The 22,916-nt window shown below is 38.1% G+C and overlaps 1 protein-coding gene across 2 annotated transcripts in view; it reads right to left on the bottom strand.

The window, feature by feature from the left end:
• Nucleotides 1-22,916, bottom strand: part of LOC145491650 (A disintegrin and metalloproteinase with thrombospondin motifs 6-like) — a 47,189-nt gene that overhangs the window by 21,965 nt on the left and 2,308 nt on the right. The window contains exons 1-16 of one of the 2 annotated variants that reach the window (XM_081470862.1): nt 17,960-18,002; nt 17,082-17,121; nt 13,986-14,041; nt 13,248-13,276; nt 12,179-12,245; nt 11,481-11,800; nt 10,694-10,865; nt 10,017-10,201; nt 8,949-9,035; nt 7,684-7,799; nt 6,031-6,047; nt 5,308-5,410; nt 4,760-4,894; nt 3,071-3,218; nt 2,363-2,455; nt 1,687-1,832 (exon numbers count right to left, since the gene is read on the bottom strand). In XM_081470862.1, coding sequence (XP_081326988.1) covers nt 1,687-1,832; nt 2,363-2,455; nt 3,071-3,218; nt 4,760-4,894; nt 5,308-5,410; nt 6,031-6,047; nt 7,684-7,799; nt 8,949-9,035; nt 10,017-10,201; nt 10,694-10,865; nt 11,481-11,800; nt 12,179-12,245; nt 13,248-13,276; nt 13,986-14,040 — 1,673 coding nt within the window. In that variant the 5' untranslated portion in view covers nt 14,041; nt 17,082-17,121; nt 17,960-18,002. Of the gene's footprint in view, nt 1-1,686; nt 1,833-2,362; nt 2,456-3,070; nt 3,219-4,759; nt 4,895-5,307; nt 5,411-6,030; nt 6,048-7,683; nt 7,800-8,948; nt 9,036-10,016; nt 10,202-10,693; nt 10,866-11,480; nt 11,801-12,178; nt 12,246-13,247; nt 13,277-13,985; nt 14,042-17,081; nt 17,122-17,959; nt 18,003-22,916 lie in introns of those variants that run through there. The other variant, XM_081470861.1, reaches the window with a different exon arrangement.

Here is a 22,916-nt window from a genome sequence, read left to right as displayed (position 1 = left end):
CCATCCAACTATCGATGGGAAAATTCAGCCAAATGCAGGGCTAACCTTTAAGCCGAACTTTGGTGCATTGAACTCCAATATCGAATGTGTCAATGCCTTCGCTGTGAGTTCGGTCGAGGTTACAAATTCCACTCCCTACTGGACTCAGTAAGTGAGCTCGGTGGAGACAAACTTTAACTGTCGTGCCCTTCCCTCCAATCATTTTTCTGGAATCTGCAAAAATCTAGCAGACACGTGACCAGCCGCAACCAGAGTACTTTCTCGAGGGAGGAAGAAAGAGGACCCTGGGAACGAGGTTGCCAAATCTGGCGTGTTCAGCTCTCCCTCCTGCTCCTCTCTGATTGGCCAGAAAAATGCGGGAAGCCACTGGCAGCCGTGTTTTTCCCGCTGTTTTCGAGCTCTTCTCTTGTACCACCTCCAGGTCAAGTAAAAACTTTTTTATTAAAAAAATACACATTGGCAGAAGGGCAAGCTTTCATTTAATCGTTAAAAAAGAAAAAAAAATCGAAAACGCAGGTATTAGGACGTTAAGAGAGAAGTCGCAGGATATGGCCATATTTGACCTCTCCTTTGACATGACATGACGTAGGATCAAAGTTGTACAAAGCCATGGCGCCTTTGAACACCTTTGAAATAAGAGATCAAAGGTATGCAAAGCCGTGGTGTCTTTGAACGCCTTTGACATAAGAGATCAAAGGTATGCAAACCCGTGGTGTCTTTGAACGCCTTTAACGTGCGTCAAAACTGTAGTCAAAGTTATTCAGTGACATGTCTGACCTCGCCTTTGACAGGGATCAAATGTATGGCAAATCCATAAGATATTTGATTCCTCCTTTGACGTGCGTCAAAGGTGGAGTCAAAGTTAAGAACACATTTGCCCTCTTCTTTGTCATGGACCAAATGTATTGGCAAAGCCATGACAGTTTTGACACACATTTGACGCACGTCAAAGTTTAGATCAAAGCTATGATCATATTTGACCTCGACTTTGATCAGGATCAAATTTAGAGTAAATCCAATTTTTCGTGCCTCGGTTTTAAAATTTTCTCTACCATCTTCAGTTCTTACAGTGGCGGGATTACCAGTATCGACATCAATTTGATTTTATTGACAATGTAATTTATAAAATCAAATCCAAAATAGCCGATTCTGACGTCTTAAATGTATTGTAATATGTTTTATGCAAGGTTTGATTGGGGTTAAACTGATATCTGAGAATTAATCAAAATTTTAACTATCAACTGAGAAGTACATGTAACCCTATAACAAAAAAATAAAAAACACGGAATACTTTTCATATATTATAAATGTTTTTTTATCTTAGCTTGAATCGTTTTAGAACGACATAAAATGATTTTTCAGGGGTTCCAGTTGCAAAAACAATTTTACCAGCACAATATAAACGTGTAAGTAGGATTTTATTCATGCATCAAGTCATGATTTAAGTGGGAAGTTTGAAAGAGCACAAAAGAAGCGTAAGAGTTGCTCAAGGCGCAGCCCGGAGTGCTCTTCAACTCGATGGTTCACAGTTGAACGAGTATAAATTGTTTCATAAACAATGGAAATATATTTAAAACGAGTTAACTTTGTTCACGTCACGAAAGTGCATCATCGAATTGTGGCGCATCCTAACGTCTACTAAATTTGATAGCATGGGTTTGCTAGCTATGTTACTTACAAACTTACTTTGGATTGTCACATTTTCTCTGCCTGTATTGAACACCTCCTCCACACTTGCGAGTACAGTTATTAAAGGAGCTCCACTCTGACCAACCACCATCGATCGGCATCAAGGCAATTCCTGAGTGTTCACACTTTCCGCTTATGCACCACTTGGTAATAATGCGTAAAAATAGATATGGATCAATGATTATGAACAAGGAAGGAGGGAAGGAAGGAAGGAAGGAAGGAAGGAAGGAAGGGAGGGAGGGAGGGAGGGAGGGAGGAAGGAAGGAAGGGAGGGAGGGAGGAAGGAAAGAAGGAGGGAGGGAGGCAGGAAGGAGGAAGTACGGAGGGAATCATACCAGCGTGCGTGGGTTTCGTTTACAATGGATCGAATTTAATTTACATGTTTCTGCAGTTTTGAGTCAGTGTATCTATAATACCGCTGCGTGTTTGTTGTGTAGGTGTCTTCAGCTCTAAACTACATTGTGTGTAAAATTACTTTACTGGCTGCCTGGCTTCATTAGCCTCTAACAAAATGTACGTTTATGTAAGAATAAGTGCAAGTAAAGGTTTGTTAGTTGTAGTTGTTGTTGCTGTTGTTGTTGTTGTTGTCACCGTAATAAACGTTTGTAGTAATCCTTGGTTAGGCTTTGCCAGCATTTTCAGAAACTGGCTCCGACTGCGAATACCTTCTTACCTTGTGCAGTCCACATGTGGTCCCATCTAGCACAACTACAGTTTCTGAGAGTATTGTGTAATCTTTTTCACAATACAACACTGCACATTGTGTCTGAAATTAGAATAAAGCCTGATATTAAAATTGCTCTAAGCTTTAGAAGTGAAAGAAGCTGTGAAAAAACACCGACTGATTTGTAAAACAAAAATGTACATTTAGACGTGACACCCCACCTTACTGCCACCCGTTAATATGATCACCTCGTTGTTATGCACAGCATGAAAATATAGACATGCACGGAGAATAAGATTGGCTTGAATCTCCTTCAAGTTGGTTATTCAACTTTACGCTATAACTTAAATGTTGTTAAAGTTATTAAAGCCGACAATTACGCTACCGTGCGCGAAGTTGAAGTCAACTTGGCGTGAAGTTGGTTCATAACGAACCTTAAGCCAAGAGGTTGAAGTTCGGATAATGTGGATAAATCAGGGTAGCTTGTGAAAAGGTCAGTTTTGAACGCTGCTTGAATTAGAAATTTGACGACAGCTGTACACAAGTTTTACACAGTTGCTTTAGCGGCCACATTATTTTGACCTCAACAAAAGCTAAGTCGTTTATTTTATAATTTGTGTAGCCGGATTAACGGGGTTGCAGTGAATACATTGGCAGAATTTACGTATAAAGAGCAAATAATGAGATAGTACTGAAGAGTTATACAAGTCTTGATACCGTATGATATCTTTTCCAGCCATTTCCGTAAAACATTTCACATTGCGTGTTGCCATCAGCATAAGTGCCGGGAAGTTTGTCGCGGAAGCGTGCAGGAAGTGCGGGATGGTCACCAACAGGAGCATCATCTAAACACGCTGATCTAGCACTGCGGAAAGAACACGGTGTTGAACACGCCACGTTTGATATATCAAAATTCTAAAATGGCTCTGAGGCTTTCAGGACAAAATTGCAAATTTGTGATCAAGTTTCCTTCGCCTCTTAATTCCCAAAATAGATTTGGACATAAAGCAAACACCATCCAATATAGAAGTTTGCTCTGAAAGCCTCGGGGTCATGTAAGAATAATTTCACATAAATGAGTCAACAAACAAATTAATTAATTAACAATTACACAAACAAGATATCAAATAAATACAAATTAGATAATTAGATAATTCGTACAGCTCGAATATAAGGCCTTTTCTTCTAATATTCAATGGAAATTCTTCTTGTATGACTTTTATTAAAACAGCAAATTTTTGTTTGGTTTAAAGCGCCATGGACAATTAGTGGAAAATGGCGCTATATAAATGTATATTTATTTTATTTCGTTTATTTTTATTTTTTAATTTGGTTGAAAATTAGTCGATAAAGTAGCAATTATGTGCAACGTGCCCATACAGTCTCAGTCAAAGTGTTCCCATATATGTTCTGCAATTAAACAATTCATTCGTGTATTAGAGCTATGAATTTCATCTTTGTATCATTGAATTTAAACCAACCATTTGGTTTTTGGATTGAATCATTTACATCGAGGGATTGACAATTTTCTAAAGCATCTCCATGCATAATTGTTTACTAGTCAATAATTGCGTCACGCCTTCATGCGACGCTACGATAACTCAGTTGGTAGGAGGCTGGAGTGCTGGTCGTGCTGTTTAATTTGTATTTATTTGATATCTTGTTTGTGTAATTGTTAGTAATGGTAATAGGACTGAATGGAGTCCAATTCGATCTGCTATCATAAGAGTAATGAGAACAAAATCGGACGACCGCGCAGCAGGAGTTCGATTTGTTTATCACGAGTATGATTACAGACCGAATTGGACGACACGAAGTCTTATTACCAATTTATCATAAAAATTACACTTTCCGAGAAAAGTAGAATAGCCAAGTTATGCAAAGGGGATGTAAACATTCTAAGGCCACCGTGCCTCCTACCGGCAATTAGGTGCCAAAAATACAAAAGCGCGCGCGCGCGCGCGCGCGCACGTAACTACAACTTTGAATGTGATTGGTTGATTTAAACTACAACTTTGAATGTGATTGGCTTATTGAACTGTGCGATAACAAACTGTCCGATAACAACTTGGCAAGTGAATTAGCGGAAAATAGGGGTTTTTTAAACCAATCACAATATATCGAGGAAATTGTGATTTTTATGATTAATCAATTTATTTGTTCACCAATGACTAGGCAGTTTTTTGATACCAGTATTGTAGCATCAAGTGATAAAGAGTGGTTATAACGACTCATCAAAATCTAAGCGCTGAAAACTGTTTTGAGCCACCTTAAATTTTTTGGTGTATGATCGAAACATCTTCGGATCTTCTTCGAAAGTCTTCGGCAATCATGGGAAATTTTCGGAAAATGTTCGCAAACATCCGTGTGCCCATGTATTATCCTAATTTATTAAATGTTACGTACCTGTCATTGAGTAAACGTTGAAGGGCATTCCTTGAGCATTCTGACCATTTTGAAGCATACTGGCCAGAGGGTAGCCGACTGTACATGATATAGGCCTGTGCCGCGCAGGCACCAGAGTCGTGACCGAGGCCGAAACTGAAAAAAGGTGGTAAACAAAAACAAGTTCAATTCACTGCGAAAGCAAGTTCATAGAATTACAGATGATTTAAGCTTAAGATGGTTTGAGCCTAGGGGCCCATCAGAGCGGTGCTTATCTCTGGATTCTATAGCATGAAACGACAAGAGGTATTTCTGCTCCCCTCTGGATGGAACCAGAAAAATAAGCGCTCCATCGGCCTATCAGGCTCATTTGGTCTCGCCATGGGTATTTTAGCTGGACTATAAATCTCGCCAAAAAGGGAACCTTGGCTCAACCAAACTCCCCTGATATGCCGTCTAAGTGTACAAAAAGGTACGAATAGGTTGATTATTTTTTGTTGAACTTGACTACTGGATTGGGGGGGGGGGGGGAGGGTGGCGTCAACAAACTTTTAAATTTGTCCACTTACTTATGCCCCGTCTCGTGAGCGATGTGGAGGGCTGTCTGCAAACCGATATCCTGATTCACACTTCCAGCAGCCCTTTTACAAATCGAATTGATATTGGCGACAGCTGAAACGAATAACACATTTTCGTTGCTGTTGTCGTTCTTCAAATTTTACAAAACACTGCCATTATCTACAATTCCTTAACATCCCACCCCACACCCCAACCCTTCCGAGCGGTGTATTTGAAAAGAGAAGATTTAGCTCGGCTAAATACGGAAGGTTTGAAGATGCTAAAGAGCAACAGCAATACAAGGCCTCTAAAACACTCCTTTCTTAGCTAAAAAGGAACGATGATTATAATCAAGTTATATAGCTTGAATTATAACTTCCTTTTTAGTTAAGAGCATTTCGATTTGTCTTAAGAAAACAGAAAATTGCAATAAATTAAACTCGCGATCGCGAAGATAACGCGACCAGTCTCGTGAATATTGCCAGGCCCGAGTAAAGGGGATATTACACGAGTAACATTGTTTTGTTATAAAATGTTAATACCTCATAGTATAACGCACTGGACAACTTTTAATGTAACTTATAATTGCGCCAACATGTTGCAGGTTTTGGAGTTCTTTCAAAAACCAGCAACGCTGATGAACAAATTTTAAAAGTTGCTTTAGAATGAATCGACTCGTAAAAAACTGTACCACAGTAAGTAAAGCGCTAGTAACGTGAAAAGGATATTCTTACCCCCTCCTGTAACTGCACTGAAAAATATAAATTAAAGAAACGAAAGATGTATAAGAACGACAGAAGGCAAAGTCAATCCAGCTAATCAATACTCAAGTCGTTTACACAATCGATATTTCAAGAGTATGCACTGCACCAAAAGAAAATTCCCGTCTAGCCTAAACAACGTACCCAAAAAATATGCCTCCGGTAACAATGGAACTTAATTCAAAAAATGGAAGTCAGTCTTAAAATCATAAAAATAAAGTTAGACAATTTAGATTTGATACCTCAAAGGGCAAATATGAATATCAGTCACCGTAGTTGTTCAGTTGGATCATCTGATACCACCACAGAATAGGCGATTTGTATGATGGCGTCATTTGACTAAAACTACCAGAATCCCTCAGCTATCCTGTTTCTTATGCTAATTAGGGCAATTGTTATTGAAACCCACTTGGGACTTCAACATTTGAATGATAAAGAAAAAACGAAAGGAGTTCTGGTAGTTGTAGTCAAATGACGACAACATCTGCTATTGGGTTCTTATAAGTATGGCTTATTGACCAAACGTGAGGTCAAGATAGCTGGATATTGCCCAAGGTCAATTTTTCCCTGGTTATGGAAAGAGACGAGGACGGTTCCTTAATTAACAATTAGATTATGAGCTCGAGATTTCTATGAGGTGACCGAAGGCCGAATCACCTATCATCTCATAGAAATCGAGAGTGAATAATCTAATTGTTTTAGTAGAATTCTAACCGAAATTTTCTTCAAATAACGATTCCAAGTATTAAAATTTACGTTTCAGCGAATTTGCGCGGACTAAATTGTAAATTTGGCATTAACAGATGTGTACGCGCGCTTATCATTTCTCTCAAAACTTTCGAGCTTTATTAATTCAAGAAACCTAATCGCCCTTCTTTTACTCTTTTCAAGAATTTTGTTTATTTATTTGCTTCTAAATTTTCTTTGAAAACTTCGGAGAAACGTGGAAACGTTGCAATTTTGTCGGCCTCACCAATCCACTGCACACAAGTGGCTGATAGTGTGTAATGGCCATCAGCCATTAGTGTGCAATGGTGGAGGTCGTCTAGGCAATGGCGACTTTTTTTTCGTTTTTACAAAGTTTTGGAGGAAAATTTTGATGCAAATGGATAATAAATTCCTGAGAAGTCTAAACGAAGGACATTTCGCTCTCGATTTCTACTAGGTGATAGTTGATGAGGTCTTCGGCCTCATCAACTATTTCAAAATGTAAAGCGCTTATGAATATTTTATATAATTAGCGCTATACAAATTTAATTATTATTATTATTATATTATTATTATTATTAAAATTCATCTGATAATTAAATATCATAAAGAAGATGCTTCTTCAAGGGCACCTTTCTAGTCTAATCAGTTAGTTTATTTATTTAGTGTTGTAAGGGTAGATATCTCTTTTCCCTTGCGTAGGTGGTATAAATAATGATATTGGAACATTTAAATAGAACTGAATTGGAATGTTATGTTTTTTGGTCTTGTAAGTAGTTAGTAAGTGTACTTGACAGACACACCATGTTGTAAATAATGTTTGTATTTTGAAATAAAGCATTAAAAAAAATTATTATTATTATTTCTTGACCATCAGTTGCAACTATTTATGAACGCCAAATAGTTAGGTGAACTCACTTTGAGACGTAGGTGAAGACATCGTAGGCTACGTTTTGTGCTGTTATCTCAGCGTTCACCTCTCTAGCTATCTTCGTCAACTTGACGCCGTTACTTTGCTCTTGCGTAAATTTGTACTAGAATCCGGGCCAAAACAAAAGAAACATAGTTATTATAGTTTTTCCTGAACTGGTGTTCGATTGCTCAAACACATTATATTCGATTATAGCGGTTTTTAATTGAGCATCGTGAAACCAAAACCAAAATAATCTCTCTAACCAATCACAAACCACGCAGATAATCAAGTAACCAATCAAAACTTGAAGCAAATGCATGAGGACAGTGCAAAGCGCGAAGAAGCGTGTGCGTGCGAGACACCATTGGTCTTACTTCTGATTGGATGACAAAGTGGCGCGAGATATTTAGCCAATGGCGTAACATTGTAAGGCAAAATACGAATTACTTTCGACACTATTGTGAAAACCGTTTTAAGGTGTGCACTGAGAAAACAGAAGCAAATGCAAAATCAACAGCGATTTGTCTTACTTACACGTTCCTGCATTTGATTTGTATTTGGCACTGGCTTTTGATTGGCTCTCGTTTTTCTGCTTCCCATTGACTCGTTACATTTAGGGCCTGTTTACAAGGACGGAGGGTTACCCTAGCAAGCGGGTTAACCCTAGCTGGAGGGCAAAAGATAGCCCGGGTTACGAGCAAAATTTCACAGGTAGGGTAACCCTACAACCCGGGACAACTTAATGCGCGGTTACACTCAAAGGGCCTGGAAACAATTCGAAAGTTAACCCGGGTAGGGGGGTTAACGCTGCCTAGAGTGTTTACAAGGCAAAAAGTTAACCCGCTTTCCAGAGTAACCTTAGCACGCAGATACGGTAACCCGCCTACCCGGGTAACCCTGGCTGCCTTGTAAAAACGACGAAGAAAAAAAGAGGAAATGTCTGAAAGCTAGGGTAACCCACTTGTTAGGTAACCCTCTCTCCTTTTAAACAGGCCACGTTCTGGGTGCTGTCCATTCAACCAAAAATTCCAAAAATTCCGAAAATTGAGAAACGGGGACAAATGGTACAGAACTTTCCGGAAAGTGAAATTCCGGAAATTCAAATGCAAAGGAAATTTTCGGTAAGAAATTTTTGGATATTTGGTAATAGCTCGCGAGGTTGTCCTCTTCGGAAATGCAAATTGGAATTTCGGACGAATGGAATGCTCTGTACTAAACGAAAACTTGATCATCTAATAGTATTCAAGTGGAAATTCCAATTGTTACATACTTTTGCTGGCTGAATTATCTTGATTTCGGTGACCACGTAAGTAAGTTTTATCTCCCCAATTGAAGCATCTTGAAACAAACCAGCAACCTATAGGAAAAGGGATAAATAATTAAAAGGCTAAGAACGCAGCTGGAACATACGATGCACCTGGTACTTTTTTGTAAATAAGGTGGCTTGTGCGTAACAGTTCCCAGTAATTTCTAGCAGTTACACTTCAACTGGTCAATACCACCACTCTTCATTGAGTGATGTTACGATATAGATACCACACAAATACTCAGTGACTGGTGAACATCTTTATAGCATAAAAGGTTACCATAGCAACAGTACAACTTGTTAAAAGTACCCTTATAAGTGATGGAAAGATCTGGAAACTGTTTTCTCAAACTCGTTAATAATTTATCAAGTTAAAACAAAGAAAATCACAACCGTGAAGGAGGTTTGGATATCCAATCTTAATTAGCATAGATTTTGACGATTTTACTCCTCCGTTTACTGCTTAGTTTTTGCTTCGATTGAGAAGATATATCAAACACTCGAGAAAGTGTTTCATCGGCTATCCAAACACCTCGAATTTCGTCAAAAATACTCCGCTGCGCGTCGTATTTTCAAGTACTCTCTTCTCGGTGTTTGGATATCCCGGATGAACTGTCTCTCGTATTTGATATATTACGTGAGGTACCTTAAGTTTCATTCATAAATAGGAAGATGTTCGATAACAATGAACTATCCAAAAACACGAGCTCCACGTTTATGTTCAAAATTTCCTCCAAAACATTTGGTTATTGCCCTGCTTAGAACCAATTTAGTAGAGTTTTACCAAGGATCTTACATATTGTCCTTTAAAAAAAATTGTCACAATGAACCTCCCATGATAACTGGGATGTGTTCTTAGTATATTCTTCAAATTAATCATTTAACTTCAGGCTCGACGTTCTCGTAAAAAAAGGTTCTTAAAGAAGACAAAAATTCAAACAAAGAAAATATAAGCAGAGAGTAATTCCTAATTTCTAGGGTCCTCGCTTATTTCTATGTAATCCTAAAAATAAACACAAAAACAGAACTTACTATATTGGCAAGTATAAGGAGATAACTTTCGACACCTCCCGTAGTAACATTCAATTTTCCTGAATTATATTTTGCAGCGAAAGACGGCGGACACATCAATGCCACTTTAAGGGTTTTGAATTTTGGAACTGGAATCCGGGAATCTTCCGCGTCCAAGGATCTTCCCAAACGGCTCTTTTCCTCATCTGTAGCAAATGAAAGGAAAAAGAAATTAATTGCATCTTTTAGAAGATAATCAAACAGCATGTAAACCCATCACAAAAAAGTCTTGCAAATGTAAGTTCAGTCGAACCTCAACTAACAGCGACCTGCTTACAAGGCCGGCGCCTCGCAATAAAGGCCACATTTTTTGTCTCGGCGAATGGTCCATCATTCCTCTCTCTTATGTCAATCTCTCTACAAAGGCCACCTCTTCCCAACGGCAACAGCAACTAAAGTGCGTCCCGACTGCCAAAGTGGCCTATCGACAACGGCAAATTAATCAACGACTGGCGAATGGTGTGTTCAAAACCCCATTTTTTTCATTTCAAAAGGTGAGGATACTTGTTCCACTCAGCGCGTCGTTGTTCTCTTTTTCTGTTTGGTTTCTATCTTATTAATAAATTTTCACTCTATGACGTATTTATATGCTACGATATTAGTAATCATTAAGAAAAAAAAAACTAAAAATGTTGCACCTTCACTCTCTGGGTACAAGGCATCATCTTTATAAGAGACATCGTCCTCTCGAAAAGATCGCCTGTACACGAGATGGGGTGTGGCACCATCGCTGCTGGTCACGTGTTTAGCCAAATGTTCGGGAAGAGGATGCACAAAAAGTGTGTCTCGTGATGTCTTCACCATACCAGTCTGATGGTTGAAGGAACTTTGGTTAATGGTTGTTTTTTGTGGTTTCTGTTATGAGTTTTATCTTTTTATTGACACTATTAATGATAAATTTTCATTCTTTCATACATACGTGTATTCCTCTCTAAATATTTTAATTCATTTTATTTATCCAGGCATTCATACAATCTTTAATTCTCCTTTACATATAATGGGTTTCTTTCAACCAGTCGGTCGGTCAGTCGGTCATCAATTGGTCAGCTAGCCAGCTGTTAGTCAGGTGGTCATTTATTTATTCGTTCGTCCGTCTGTCTGTCCGTCCTTTGGTTTGTTTGTTGGTTGGTTAGTTGGTTCGTTGGTTCCTTTGTTCATGTGTTCGTTTGTTCATTAATTTCTTTGATCATTCAGTCGGTGGTGGGGTTGCTCGGTCATTAATCAGTTAATTAATCAGTCAGTCAGTCAGTCAGTCAGTCAGTCAATCGTGACTGATCAGTCTATCAGACCTGATTCGATCTGTCACTCGGTTCTGAAAAAGTCGGACAATCTGATTCCATCGCTTCGTAATGATCACTTAGCTGTTTAGTAAGTAAGCAGTCTATCAGTCAGTTGGAAGTTTCAAATAACCAAGCAGCAACTTACCAGACCTCCGTCGTTCCTAACTGCGACCGTGGACTGGGGATCAGAAATGACATTCCCTAGATAAAATGTGTTTTCTGTAGCTGGATGTGACGTCACTGTACCGTCAATGTTCTCCCTGCTAACTTTCATGCCCGGAGCCATCAAGTGCTCATTCTTTTTCAGTTTCAAGTGAAGTTTTGATCCGAATGCATCCAGCTTATAAAAGGAATGATCGAATGCCCGTCCAGTACTTCGTTTTTCTCTAGTTGGATGCAAGGAATACGACACGAAGTCTCCCGCGTCGTTCGATTGGTACGGACTAGTCAAGTGGTACTCGGGAACTTTCGATTGAAAATAACACAAGGTTAAATTAGTAGAAAGTAATTTTACGAATACTTAGTATATGACGCCAATTATGAACCAGGGCCGGATTTTTTAAAGGCCGATTAAGCTAACCCAGGATTAACGAGAATTTTGATTTTAGTTTTGTAACTTTTCGGTGAGGTTTCCTGTTTATGTTGTTTGTCCTTCAGTTCGCAGTTTAAGAATCGAGATTGCGGAGGTCATTCACATGTGAAACTAGAGAATGCGAAAGTGGAAACTAGATGCTTATGCGTGTACATGTTTAGAGTAAAAAATCGTATTAAGTGGACTCGTATTAAGCGGTCACCCAAAAACCGCAATACAATGAAGTTATCGTTTGCGATAGCTTCACTAACCTTTGTCGTGGTCATCTACATTAAAGAAATACTCAATTTCTCTCTTCGTCATGTGGTGATGAAGTTTCTGTTGAAATTTCAAAAAAATGAACGAAATCAATAAGCAGATGATAGAGTATCAATCTTAGTCACTGTGACGCCCACTGAATGGAAACAATTTTTGAGGCTTGTAGAAGTCACAGTCCAAACAAAGTGATTATAATAACGAAGTAGCTATAGAGCAGTTTTGAACTAAAGCCTCGTCTACACGAGTAATTTTTATGTGACAATTATTTGCTCGTGTAAGTGATTAAAACTGGCCAATTTTTATGTGACAAATATATTTTCTGAAAAGCTGAAGTGTTAGCTTTTATGTGACAATTAATAGTTGTCCCATACGAAAAATTACCCTAGTAGACGACTCGTCACATAAAATGTGGCAAATATGTTCGTAAGCACATAAGATTTTCGGAGGCGACTAAGCAGCCCCGCCTTGTTTTGGCGTATCTCTGTTGTCCAAAGTCATTACTGGCGCACTAAACTTTGAGCTCCTGACAAATATTTGCTGTGCCACCTACCCGACCAAATATATTTGTCATATAAAAATTGTCACATAATAATCGCCCGTGTATACGAGGCTTAAACGTTTTCACTCTGGCCAGTTACAGAGACAATCCAGTGAGCCAGTCAAAACTTAAAGCAAATACATGTACCCAACAGATCAGACAGAAATTGTGGGAAAACATGTGCGAGCGAGCGAGCAACCAATGTGCAGGAACTTTGCAAATTCAAAGCAAATGACACTTTCGTTCGACACTCACTCAGGGGAAAGCTGCTCCACTGAAATAGTTTTTCGAAGCTTTGTTCTACTGACTATAATAATATGATATCGAACAACATTACCAAATATTTAATTTATATAGCAAAATTTTCAATGGCCTCTCAGTCAAAAATTTCATTGCAGAATCATCTAACTATATTGAACTGGTGCATTTCTTGAATCTATCATCACATGAATTGGTTAGGCTATGCAAAAAGGCGTAAGCTCATTCCATGATTTATTCTTTAAGAAAAAATGATAAATACGTACCGGTGTTGCAACTCCTCCTACTGCAACATCTGCAGACAAATTTAAAAAAATATATGTCATAAATTAAAAACATATATAAATTATAAATTAAATCTCGGTTATATATATGTTCACGGCGAAGCCATGCAATATAGTGCTCTACTTGCAGTGAAGGAGCAGATTAAACAAGTAGGTGAACTACTCAAATCTTGAGTGGATGGATGTGTAATACAGAACTGTTTCGTTAAACATCCATCGATTCAAGATTTGAGTAGTTCATCAACTTGTTTAAATTATAAATTATATATTAAATTATAAATTATGTATTAAATTTATTATAAAGTATATATAAAAATTATAAATCAAAAAAATAAATGTTATAATAAAGGGTTATCTATTGAATGTCGACAGTATCGACCGGGTTGTATACCATGATAAAGCTCGAGTCACGCTCAGATTGATCTCCCTTAGAGTCTTAAATAAAATTTTCCGACGAGTATCCCCGACCTTTTCACATGGGAGACCACGCCCCGAGCCACGCAATTTATTATCCATAAGAGTACAGACACACAGACTGAAGAAAATTTGGCAATGGGTAAAAGTTTGAGAAACAATAAGGCAGAGACTGACCATAAGCTAATTAGAAGGACGGACATCTTTACTAAGTCGTAAAGTTTTGTATGTATGGGACGAAACAGTAAAGAAATCAACATTTAACACTTGATGATATAAATTAAGAAAAACTTATGAAATAATTACGTGTTTGAAGCACCATAAGCAGGGTGAAAACGGTTCCCACTGCAAACAAAGCCATGCTAAGAACACAAACAGACCACAGAGTTATATTTTTATCGTTACATTTGCTTCAAAAACCAATAGTGTCGGAATTAACTTAATAAGAAATAAGAATTTTTTAATTAGTATAGTATAGCATAAGTATAACATGTGGTGAGAATAACGGTACATCGCTTCAGTTAACACAATCTTTTCGAGTTCGTCCCAGAAACGATGCCTCCAAGATAAGGAAGAAAAAAAGTGGAAGGTAGTATGATCACAGACATTTATTTCTTTGCTCCCACCCAGTTGCGTTCGGACTTTTTCAAATCCCCTCCCTTGGTTAATACTTTGCTTGTGATCTCGACGAACCTCATGACAAAATAGAGGGTCGGTGTATAGACTCGGTGGAATGGGAATAGTTGCTTAGGTAATTGCCTTCAGCGTGCTGTTGTTAGCATTTGTTCGACTGGACTAAATAATGGCACAGTTACGATGTTTATTACTAAGAGAGTTCGATGGCTCCGAGAAGCAAAGCGAATACTGCAGTTCTTTGATTACACGCCCACCCTCGTTTAAAAAGTGCCTCTTTAAAGTAATAAACCTTGAAGTATAAACCCACCCATTTCTGCTAAACTTGATGCCTTGAGAATTTCCTCTTTTATGTAAACAATATATCAAACATGAACAACGGTGTTTGACCACATTTCCAGACACCGCAACCGAGAGGAGAGTTGAAAATACGACGCGCAGCGGAGTATCTTTGACAAACTTTGAGATCTATCTCTGGAGATCTATCCTGATTATTTCTGGACCTTCCTGGATTTCTTAAGTCGGTAAAGATCGAAAAATAACTTGATAGGGATTACCTTGGGAATAAGTCCTGTATAAGGGATCGACTCTTTCACCCTATAATCCTCTCCTCTACAGAATTAAATGATAATCGTGGTTTTAATTTCGCCTGTATAAAAAGATGTCTGTCACTCTCAATGCTTTTTGTAGTCTGACATTAGTCAAAGCCAAAATTGAAGGGAAAATGATATTTCAGTCTAAACGTCTCAGAAAAACAGACCTCATTGGAAAGTTACAAAACTGAAATTTAAATTCACGCCAATCCTGAAAAAGCTTAAGGATGCTTTCAACAACGGCACCCAGGGCGATTACCCAAGGAAATAATGAGGTCCGTGAAACTACTTATCGCCAGTAATTAACAAATTTATTGGAACTCTTTTTTTCGTTCATGGTGACGATTCAGTTATTTTACAACAGAAGGGATACATTTTACTCGGCAAGCTGAATCAATATGTTTGCATTTCAAAATTAAAAGTAGCTTATTTTCAATCTACGGAGCAGATTTAGAGAGCGAAAACCCAATTTCAAAACTAAACGAAAAAAGCTAATTAAAGTTAAGCTAAACCAATTTAAAAAAAAGAACACGAAATAATATTCGTCTTGGGAAAATACTTCTCATTTATTTTACACACGTACAGGATTCGCTGTTGTTATAGAAAAAAAGAAATGACATTAACTAATATTAAAAAGTTAAAGATTACAGAGAGACCTTGCTGGCAGAAGACACGTCTCTTTTGACTATCATTGGTTTTGATAAAATTATTAACTGAATACGGAATGAACTGGTAATGGAAAAAAGCCGGTCAGATTTGGCAGCGTGTGATGTTTGGCAGTGATGGGTGATTAAGGGACCGTTCATTTTTTATCAGGTAGGGGGGGGGCTGGTGGGATTTGGGGGGGGGGCATGCGAAAAAAAATGGCTTTCGAGGGGGACCATCCCAAAAAAATAAGGGAAAAAGGGGGAGTCACATGAAATATTTTAGTAAAACTTTAAAATGGCATAATGTTTGAATATCAAAAAAATTGCCATAGAATAAACATAGAAGGCAGGATACAAATTTATTACAAACTTTCCTTCTGCTTTAAAAAAACGTTTGGCGACAAAAAAGCATTTGTAGCTACTGAAAAGAAGTATTTAACACTGTTATTTTCGAATGCAACTTTCACTGGCACTCATCTTCATCTTCGCTGTCGTCGAGTTCTTCGTCGCCGCTTGTGCTGCTATGGGAGTCTCTTTCACCGATGCTACAAGAAGCAGCAATGCTTTCCGTCAGAGTGTACTCTTCAGGGTACATGAAGGTGTAGACATAATCCGGCTCTGACTTCCTGCTCAAGGTTGGTGGTGATTCTGCTTCTTGCAGCATTGGTGAAATAATTCCCTTCCAAGAGCTGTGCGATGTATGGCCCATCTCTTCTAAATAACGACGTGGCAACATCCTCAACTTTAATACACCCTTCCGGGACGGCCGTTCTAGGAGGGTACACAAGGCATTGTGGAAGATCATTTCCTAGCGGGTTTCCAACACAGATTCCATAAACTCGTTGGACGTTGTTTTCAGTCCGCTTCCTCTTTCTTGCATTTGACTTTCTGCGCTTTTCTTTTTTCCTTCTCCTTTTGTTGATGTGCTGTGCATGTTTGAGTATGCCCTTGAATATGCTGTTATAATTGCTCTTATTTTCTAGTGCTTCCATGTCCTGCGTGACCTTCGTCAACTTAGCTTCTATACATTTGATCTGTTTTACATTAAAACTGTGGGCATTCATCAATTCAGATGAGGGAGATGCCAATGAGAGGCCAAATGCCACACGCTCAGGGCGAGCCATAACTAGGAGATCCGAAATTGACTTCTCTTTCTTTTGATTTGTTTTTCAAACAACAGCTCTCTGTAGTATAGGGATTGTAAATATTGTCTTCACAGTGAGCACAAAACGCGAAGTAGGGGGATAATAGAGAAATATTAAAAAAGTTGAAATCTAAATATTGTTTGTTCAATTTTTTTTTTTTTGGGGGGGGGGTCATCCCAAAAAATGACCGCTATAAGGGGGAGGGGCACGTGAAAAAATTGGTAAGCTGAGGGGGGGTCATGCGATTTTTAAATGGTGCTTCCCAAATCCCACCAGCCCCCCCCCCCCCCCTCCCTCATAAAAAATGAACGGTCCCTAAGCCCGTCTTTAACAGAATTTTCACATGTAAACATAATTTGTCGCGGCTAACATTCTAAAACTCACCTTTAGAAGTCCAAATCCGAACTGGAATGGTCTTTTCTCTCTGTTGATGGAAGAAAAAAGTGAGACCTTTCTTTTTTATAGTGTTAAAGCTGTTCATTCCGGAAATGTAATTTACTTTCCGTTGTTTGTGAAATATGATATTTTGTGATATCCTGCCTGTTTGAACAGAGATAAGCCACCAACCAAGTGAGAGAAGAAATCAGAAAAAAAAAAAAAACTGCGCGAAAACATCGAGTAGAACTAATTGATGCGTCTGAGGAAAAGCAAATACTTGAAATACAATAAACTTGAGGCTATAATCTTACAAAGTAAACACATTTGATATTGGCGGAGATTCAGCTTTTAATTAAGCAAACCGTCTTTTGGGCAATTAAAGCTGGTAAAGTTTCAAAAATGTCAATATTGAAGGGGGCATCTCTGGCAAAATGTACAAAAAAGTTCGATTTTGTCCACTGCAGCAAAACTAACTGAATGAATAGAGCGAGACACACTTCCACATCTTGTCGAAATTTACAAAATAAAATTACGAAAGTCAGAACTATTTTTTTACGTATTCCATGTGTTCTAATAATAAGAGGAGAATACCACTTTCTTAATTGATAATTTTCCATTTGAAAACTTGGATCAGAACTTCTTATTCCATTTGCATCCTATTCTATTTTCCTGTGGACACTGAACTTTTGTTCTTATTTTAGATTTTAGATATATTTGAGGCGAGCTGAAAAAAACAAAGTCTTGCACTTTAAAGTATTCGAATGATCAGAAATAACCTGGTCCCCGTTAGACGTCGTGAACGGGGCTGGACTGAAAATAGACTAAATAAATATAGAACATTTCTAGTACACTCATTTGAAATTGCATTTTAAGTAAATACTTACATGCCAAATGTATCTGTTGGTGGCCAAATCAGAAGTCTGAGGAGCTTAAAGACGCTATTTCTAACTTCAAGCTTAGATATCTTACGACCGATGGAGTACGTGAGATTTGCCCCGCAGGAGAACAACTCGTAGCATTAAATAGAGGGCGCTGCATATGTCCTGTCCTGTGGAATTCTCACGGCAGTTTAAAATGGTACGGAAATGGTCGTATCATCCGCAGTACTTAATGTGTTTGATATCAATTGTTTCTCTTCCGTGGGTTAAAAGGCTATGGTACAGGGTATCGCACGTACTCAAGACCCATTAAGAGCTGAATAAAACAAGCAAAGCTTCTAGCTAGAGTGGTGAGCAACAAATATTGAAAAGAGGAAAGCTCTCGTCAAACAACATAAACGCATTTTTCACAAAATTTATTTAAAGAAGGATTTTTTTCTTTAACTGATAGCACAGTGAAAGTGTAAGATTGGAGAACACGTTTTTTTTAAATCAGATCTTAGACGTTTTTAATGCAGTTTTTCGGTTACGTTTCATTTTCCATATGTGTTTGCATGAAAAAGATATGATTTCATGAGGAATTCAAGCGTTAACGAACTTAAGACTCCATGAAAAAAAATCTTTAAACAAAAGGAATTAAAAACATTTTTGCAAAGCTGCTTTTGTCCGGCACTAAGATGTACTTTTACTATCCTTATTGGAGGAACTTTTCACATCACCAAATTAAATTGTAAATTATTTTAATATCGCTAAAATTTGATGATGCGACAAAAAGATTATGAAGCAAAGTTCATACCCGACTGATTCATATCAAGAAAAATCAAATTTTTGAAAGCATTTTTTTGAAAAGAAAATGCCAAGTCATGATTTTCTTCAGATGCAATTTTCGTTATTCTTTTCTTCAGTGTCTTGATTATCAGCGTTAGTGTAGGTCAACCTCCATAATCACGTAGACAAAAAATCTGAGAGAACAAGCCTTAATAGACCAAGTGTCCTCTATAAGTTATTTATTATTTGGCGTAAAGGAGCCTAATTTTCCTTGCGGGAGACAGTGAGGAAACCCGAGCGGCGAGATTGATCCAGGGAAGAGAATCAAAGCGTAGGATTTAGTTTATTTTGAGGATGGTAAAGGAAGTCTAAATTACATTTCACGGAAACAGAAACGTCCTTTCACGAAACACGGAAAATAAAACATGTTTTCCAAAAAGAGGGCTATTTTTCACACGAACTTAAAAACCAATGAGATTTTGAAAAATTTTGTTCAAAGCACAGCCTTGTGACAACTTCATTGTTTCTTCGTTTATTTCCGCAGGCAGCATAAAGAAAACCGTTTTTCACTTACAGACTAATGCAAGGTCCTGCGTATTAGCCTTCACGGTTATGCAACGAATGGGTGTCGAAAATAACAGGAGATATAATCAAAATAACGGTTCACGATGAACTAAAACGTTCAATTCTCATTTCGCAGAAAATTATTTTGAAAATCACGGTTCACAGCTTCCAATAAGATTACTATTCAGGAGAAAAAACTGGCCATTTCACATTTCACGGGAAAAAATAAAGGCCGTTCACGAATCATGCCGCATTTTGCCTGCTCGCATAGCAAGCTGTCAGTAAAGTACGTTATTAATGAATGCCAGGACTGTCTATTTACTGGTCGCCCACAATGTATTCATCTGCAGAACGTTTAAACTTACTTGACAAAGTATAATCAACAAAAATTTTCACGTGAGTGTTTCTATAACACGGAAAAACAAAACAAGGAGAAAATGTTTTCTGTCTCTGTTAAAAAACTCTGCGAGATGAAAAAAAATGAGAATTACAGGTTTATTTCAATTGTTAAAAAGTAAGTTATCTTTGCTCGCGTCATCATTACGTCAACAGATCGTGCTAGTTCTGTTTGTCTGCAGTAACGAGTTATAGAAGTACAGCTTTTACTGCTTCCTTAAATTAAAGGGTGTTTTCTAAATAAAGTTTGACATGGTCTCGAAACATGGAGTAAAATTGCGACCTTAGACCGCGAAGTATTCTATTTTTGAAATCTATAGCTGTGGCAAATACAGACCATTTTACCCACTCATCGACATCCGGATGCGAAAGCATATTTACTATCTGGCGTAAAGATACCTACTTTTCTTGCGGGAGACAACGAGTCAACCCGAACGGCAAGATTGATCCACCTTGCACGTGTGGGAAGAGAATCAGAGCGTAGGATTTAATTGGTTTAATTTGAGGGTGGTTAAGGGTGCATGGTCTAGGTCACGTTTCACTGAAAACGTGAACGTCCTTTGACGAAACACAGAATAGAACACGTTTTCTAAAACAGGGGCCATTTTCACACGAACTTTAAAAAAAAAAAAATAATAAGATTTTGAAATTTTATGACCAAAGCACAACCTTGTGACATCTTCGTCATTTCTTCGTTTCTCTTTTTCCGCAGGCAGCATAAAGAAAACCGCCTTTCCCTTAAAACTAACGTAAAGGGTCGAGCAGATTAGCTTTAACGTTTATGCAGTGATGGATGTCAAAAATAACAATACATAATTAAAATAACGGTTCACAACGAATTAAAACGTCTGTTCCTCGTTTCGCAGAAAACTATTCTGGAAAATAAGTTCTCCCAAAATTTCACTTGAGTTGAAAAAAAGACAACAAGGAGAAACTGTTCTCTATTTTTGTTCGAAAACTCTGCGAGATAGAGAAAGGAAAATTACTTGTTTATTTCGATTCTCAAAAAGTAAATGATCTTTGCTTGCGTCATCACTACGTCTTAAGGATCGTGCTAGTCCTGTGTTTGGTTAGTAACTTGTTATAGAAGTACAGCCTTTAGTGCGTGCTTTAAAGGATGTTACGTTTTTTAACTTAAGTTAAACATGATGTCGAACCACTATGTAAAATTATAACCTTAGTCCGCGAAAGATTCTCTTTTTGAAATCTCTAACTGTGGGAAATACATGTACAGGTCATTGTACCCACTCATCGACATTCGGATGTGAAAACAAAATTGTGGGGAAAGTCACGCTAGCAGGAAAAACCAAACAGTTACCTCAATTAAACCTCGTGACGGATTATTTTGATCACCGCCAGAGACACGTAGCGGTCAAGTTTATACATCAGTTTAATCAGGTGACCATTAATTGGGATTATTATATGGCTAGCTACGTAAACGGACCCCGCGCTGTGATTGGTTACACGAGCGGACAAGATTTTCGCGCTGCCTCCCGCAAGAAAACTTTTAATTTCTCGGAAGCCGAGGCAGGTTATCAAAGTCTATGTAATAAAATAATCCTTTATTGACCAAGGTTGTTCGGTCGGAGTTGCTGGATATTGGCCTCGTTCTGTTTTTACGTGTTTATGGACCTCGACTCCATCTCGGTCCATGAACACGCAAAAACGAACTTGGCCATTATCCAGCCATCTTGACCTCACGCTTGATCAGTAATTCATATATATCGACTAAACGTTTCGTGAGATATCCCCACAGAGCTTTAGCGCTGAGGTCACCAGGCTTTACGGCTTAAATTTTGTTTTCCTAAATAAAAAAAGCCTATATTGCTTGCAAAACATTTCGGACGATTTTAATCTCGGACAAAAAAGTGTCCAAAAAAAACCTGTCCGTAATCGTTAAGCCTCCGAAGTATTTACAGTACAGTATAAAACTTTTTTAAGTAACTTCAAAGGTCTTAGTTTCCTTTACGTAGAGAGCTCTAGTTGAGACACTTCGTAATTGAGATAAGTAACAGCTTGATAAAATTTTTGGTAAAGTCTCGTCAGTGTACCTGTAAAACCTTGGGGGTGTAGTAAAACTATCATTTTCACAGATGTTACTTCAGACTAATTCGTGTTTATTTGGTCCGAAATGAGATAAAAAGTGTTCGAAAATTAAACGTCCGAAATTTTTAATCTTTGCATACGTAATCATATCACTTCTTTTATAACCTACGTGCACTTGTAGACTAGAAAAAGTCTCAAAAACTCTTGACTTTTCTACACCATGCCCTTGATTATACCCGGCATTAGGGGTAACAAAAAAATTCAAGCCCCAAAACAGGATCTTGGTACCTTTCAACTGTTCTTTTCAAAATTTCCGACGTCCTTTTTATATGGGAGTCCCTGCGCCCGGGGGGGGGGGGGGGGGGAGGCTAACCATGTAAGATACTAAGCCAATATTCGCCACGAGGGAATTCTATTGAAAACATATCTCAGGCCAATCCTCACCATGATGCAGCAAGAAGATGTCTTGCAGTGAATGAATTAAGACCCGCCCTTGCAAAGGACCATTCTTATTTTAAAGGAGCTCAGTCACGGTTTGCGCATATTGAAAAGTATAGCCTCAATTTTTCAAATTCGCCGTTTTCAATCCGTGTTAATCTTCTCCATCCTTACCCATCCTTGATCCTTTATGGTTTATCATTATCTCTTTGGTGTTATTCTATCTTATTAAATTGTTATTTTCAGGTTTCCTACCATTTAAAGGTAATTTTGTATGTGGCCAAAATAACTCAAAATACCGTGACTGAGCCCCTTTAATAAGGGACGACTCGGCTCCTGGCTCGTGTACGACGACCCGACTAACGTCATTAGCTGACACGCAGACAGATCACTTATCACATAGTAGACTTACGTGCAAGCACAAAACGAGACTGGAAAACTAACATGTGCGACCATAGTTAGTAAATTTGACGCTTCAAAATCAACAGCGTGTGAGCGCCAGTGAATACCGAGCGAGAACAAAAGTTATCTAGAATAAGCTGAAGTTTCTTCGCTCCCACGCAGGAAATATCCATATTCAAGCTCTCGATTTGCCCTGGTTTTGGAATTTCTAACTTCAAAAGATTTTAACAAAGACACCATGGGTTCTACAGTTTATAGAAACACAACACAGACAAGAATTGATTATGAAGACAAGAGGGGTCAACTGCAACATAAACATTGGCTCGATAAAGCTGGTTTATAGAAGATC

Source organism: Orbicella franksi, chromosome 7, assembly GCF_964199315.1.
Source record: "Orbicella franksi chromosome 7, jaOrbFran1.1, whole genome shotgun sequence".
Taxonomy (NCBI): Eukaryota; Metazoa; Cnidaria; class Anthozoa; order Scleractinia; family Merulinidae; genus Orbicella; species Orbicella franksi.
Note: the sequence above shows the minus strand (reverse complement) of the source record. Positions and strands in the feature narration are given on the sequence as shown.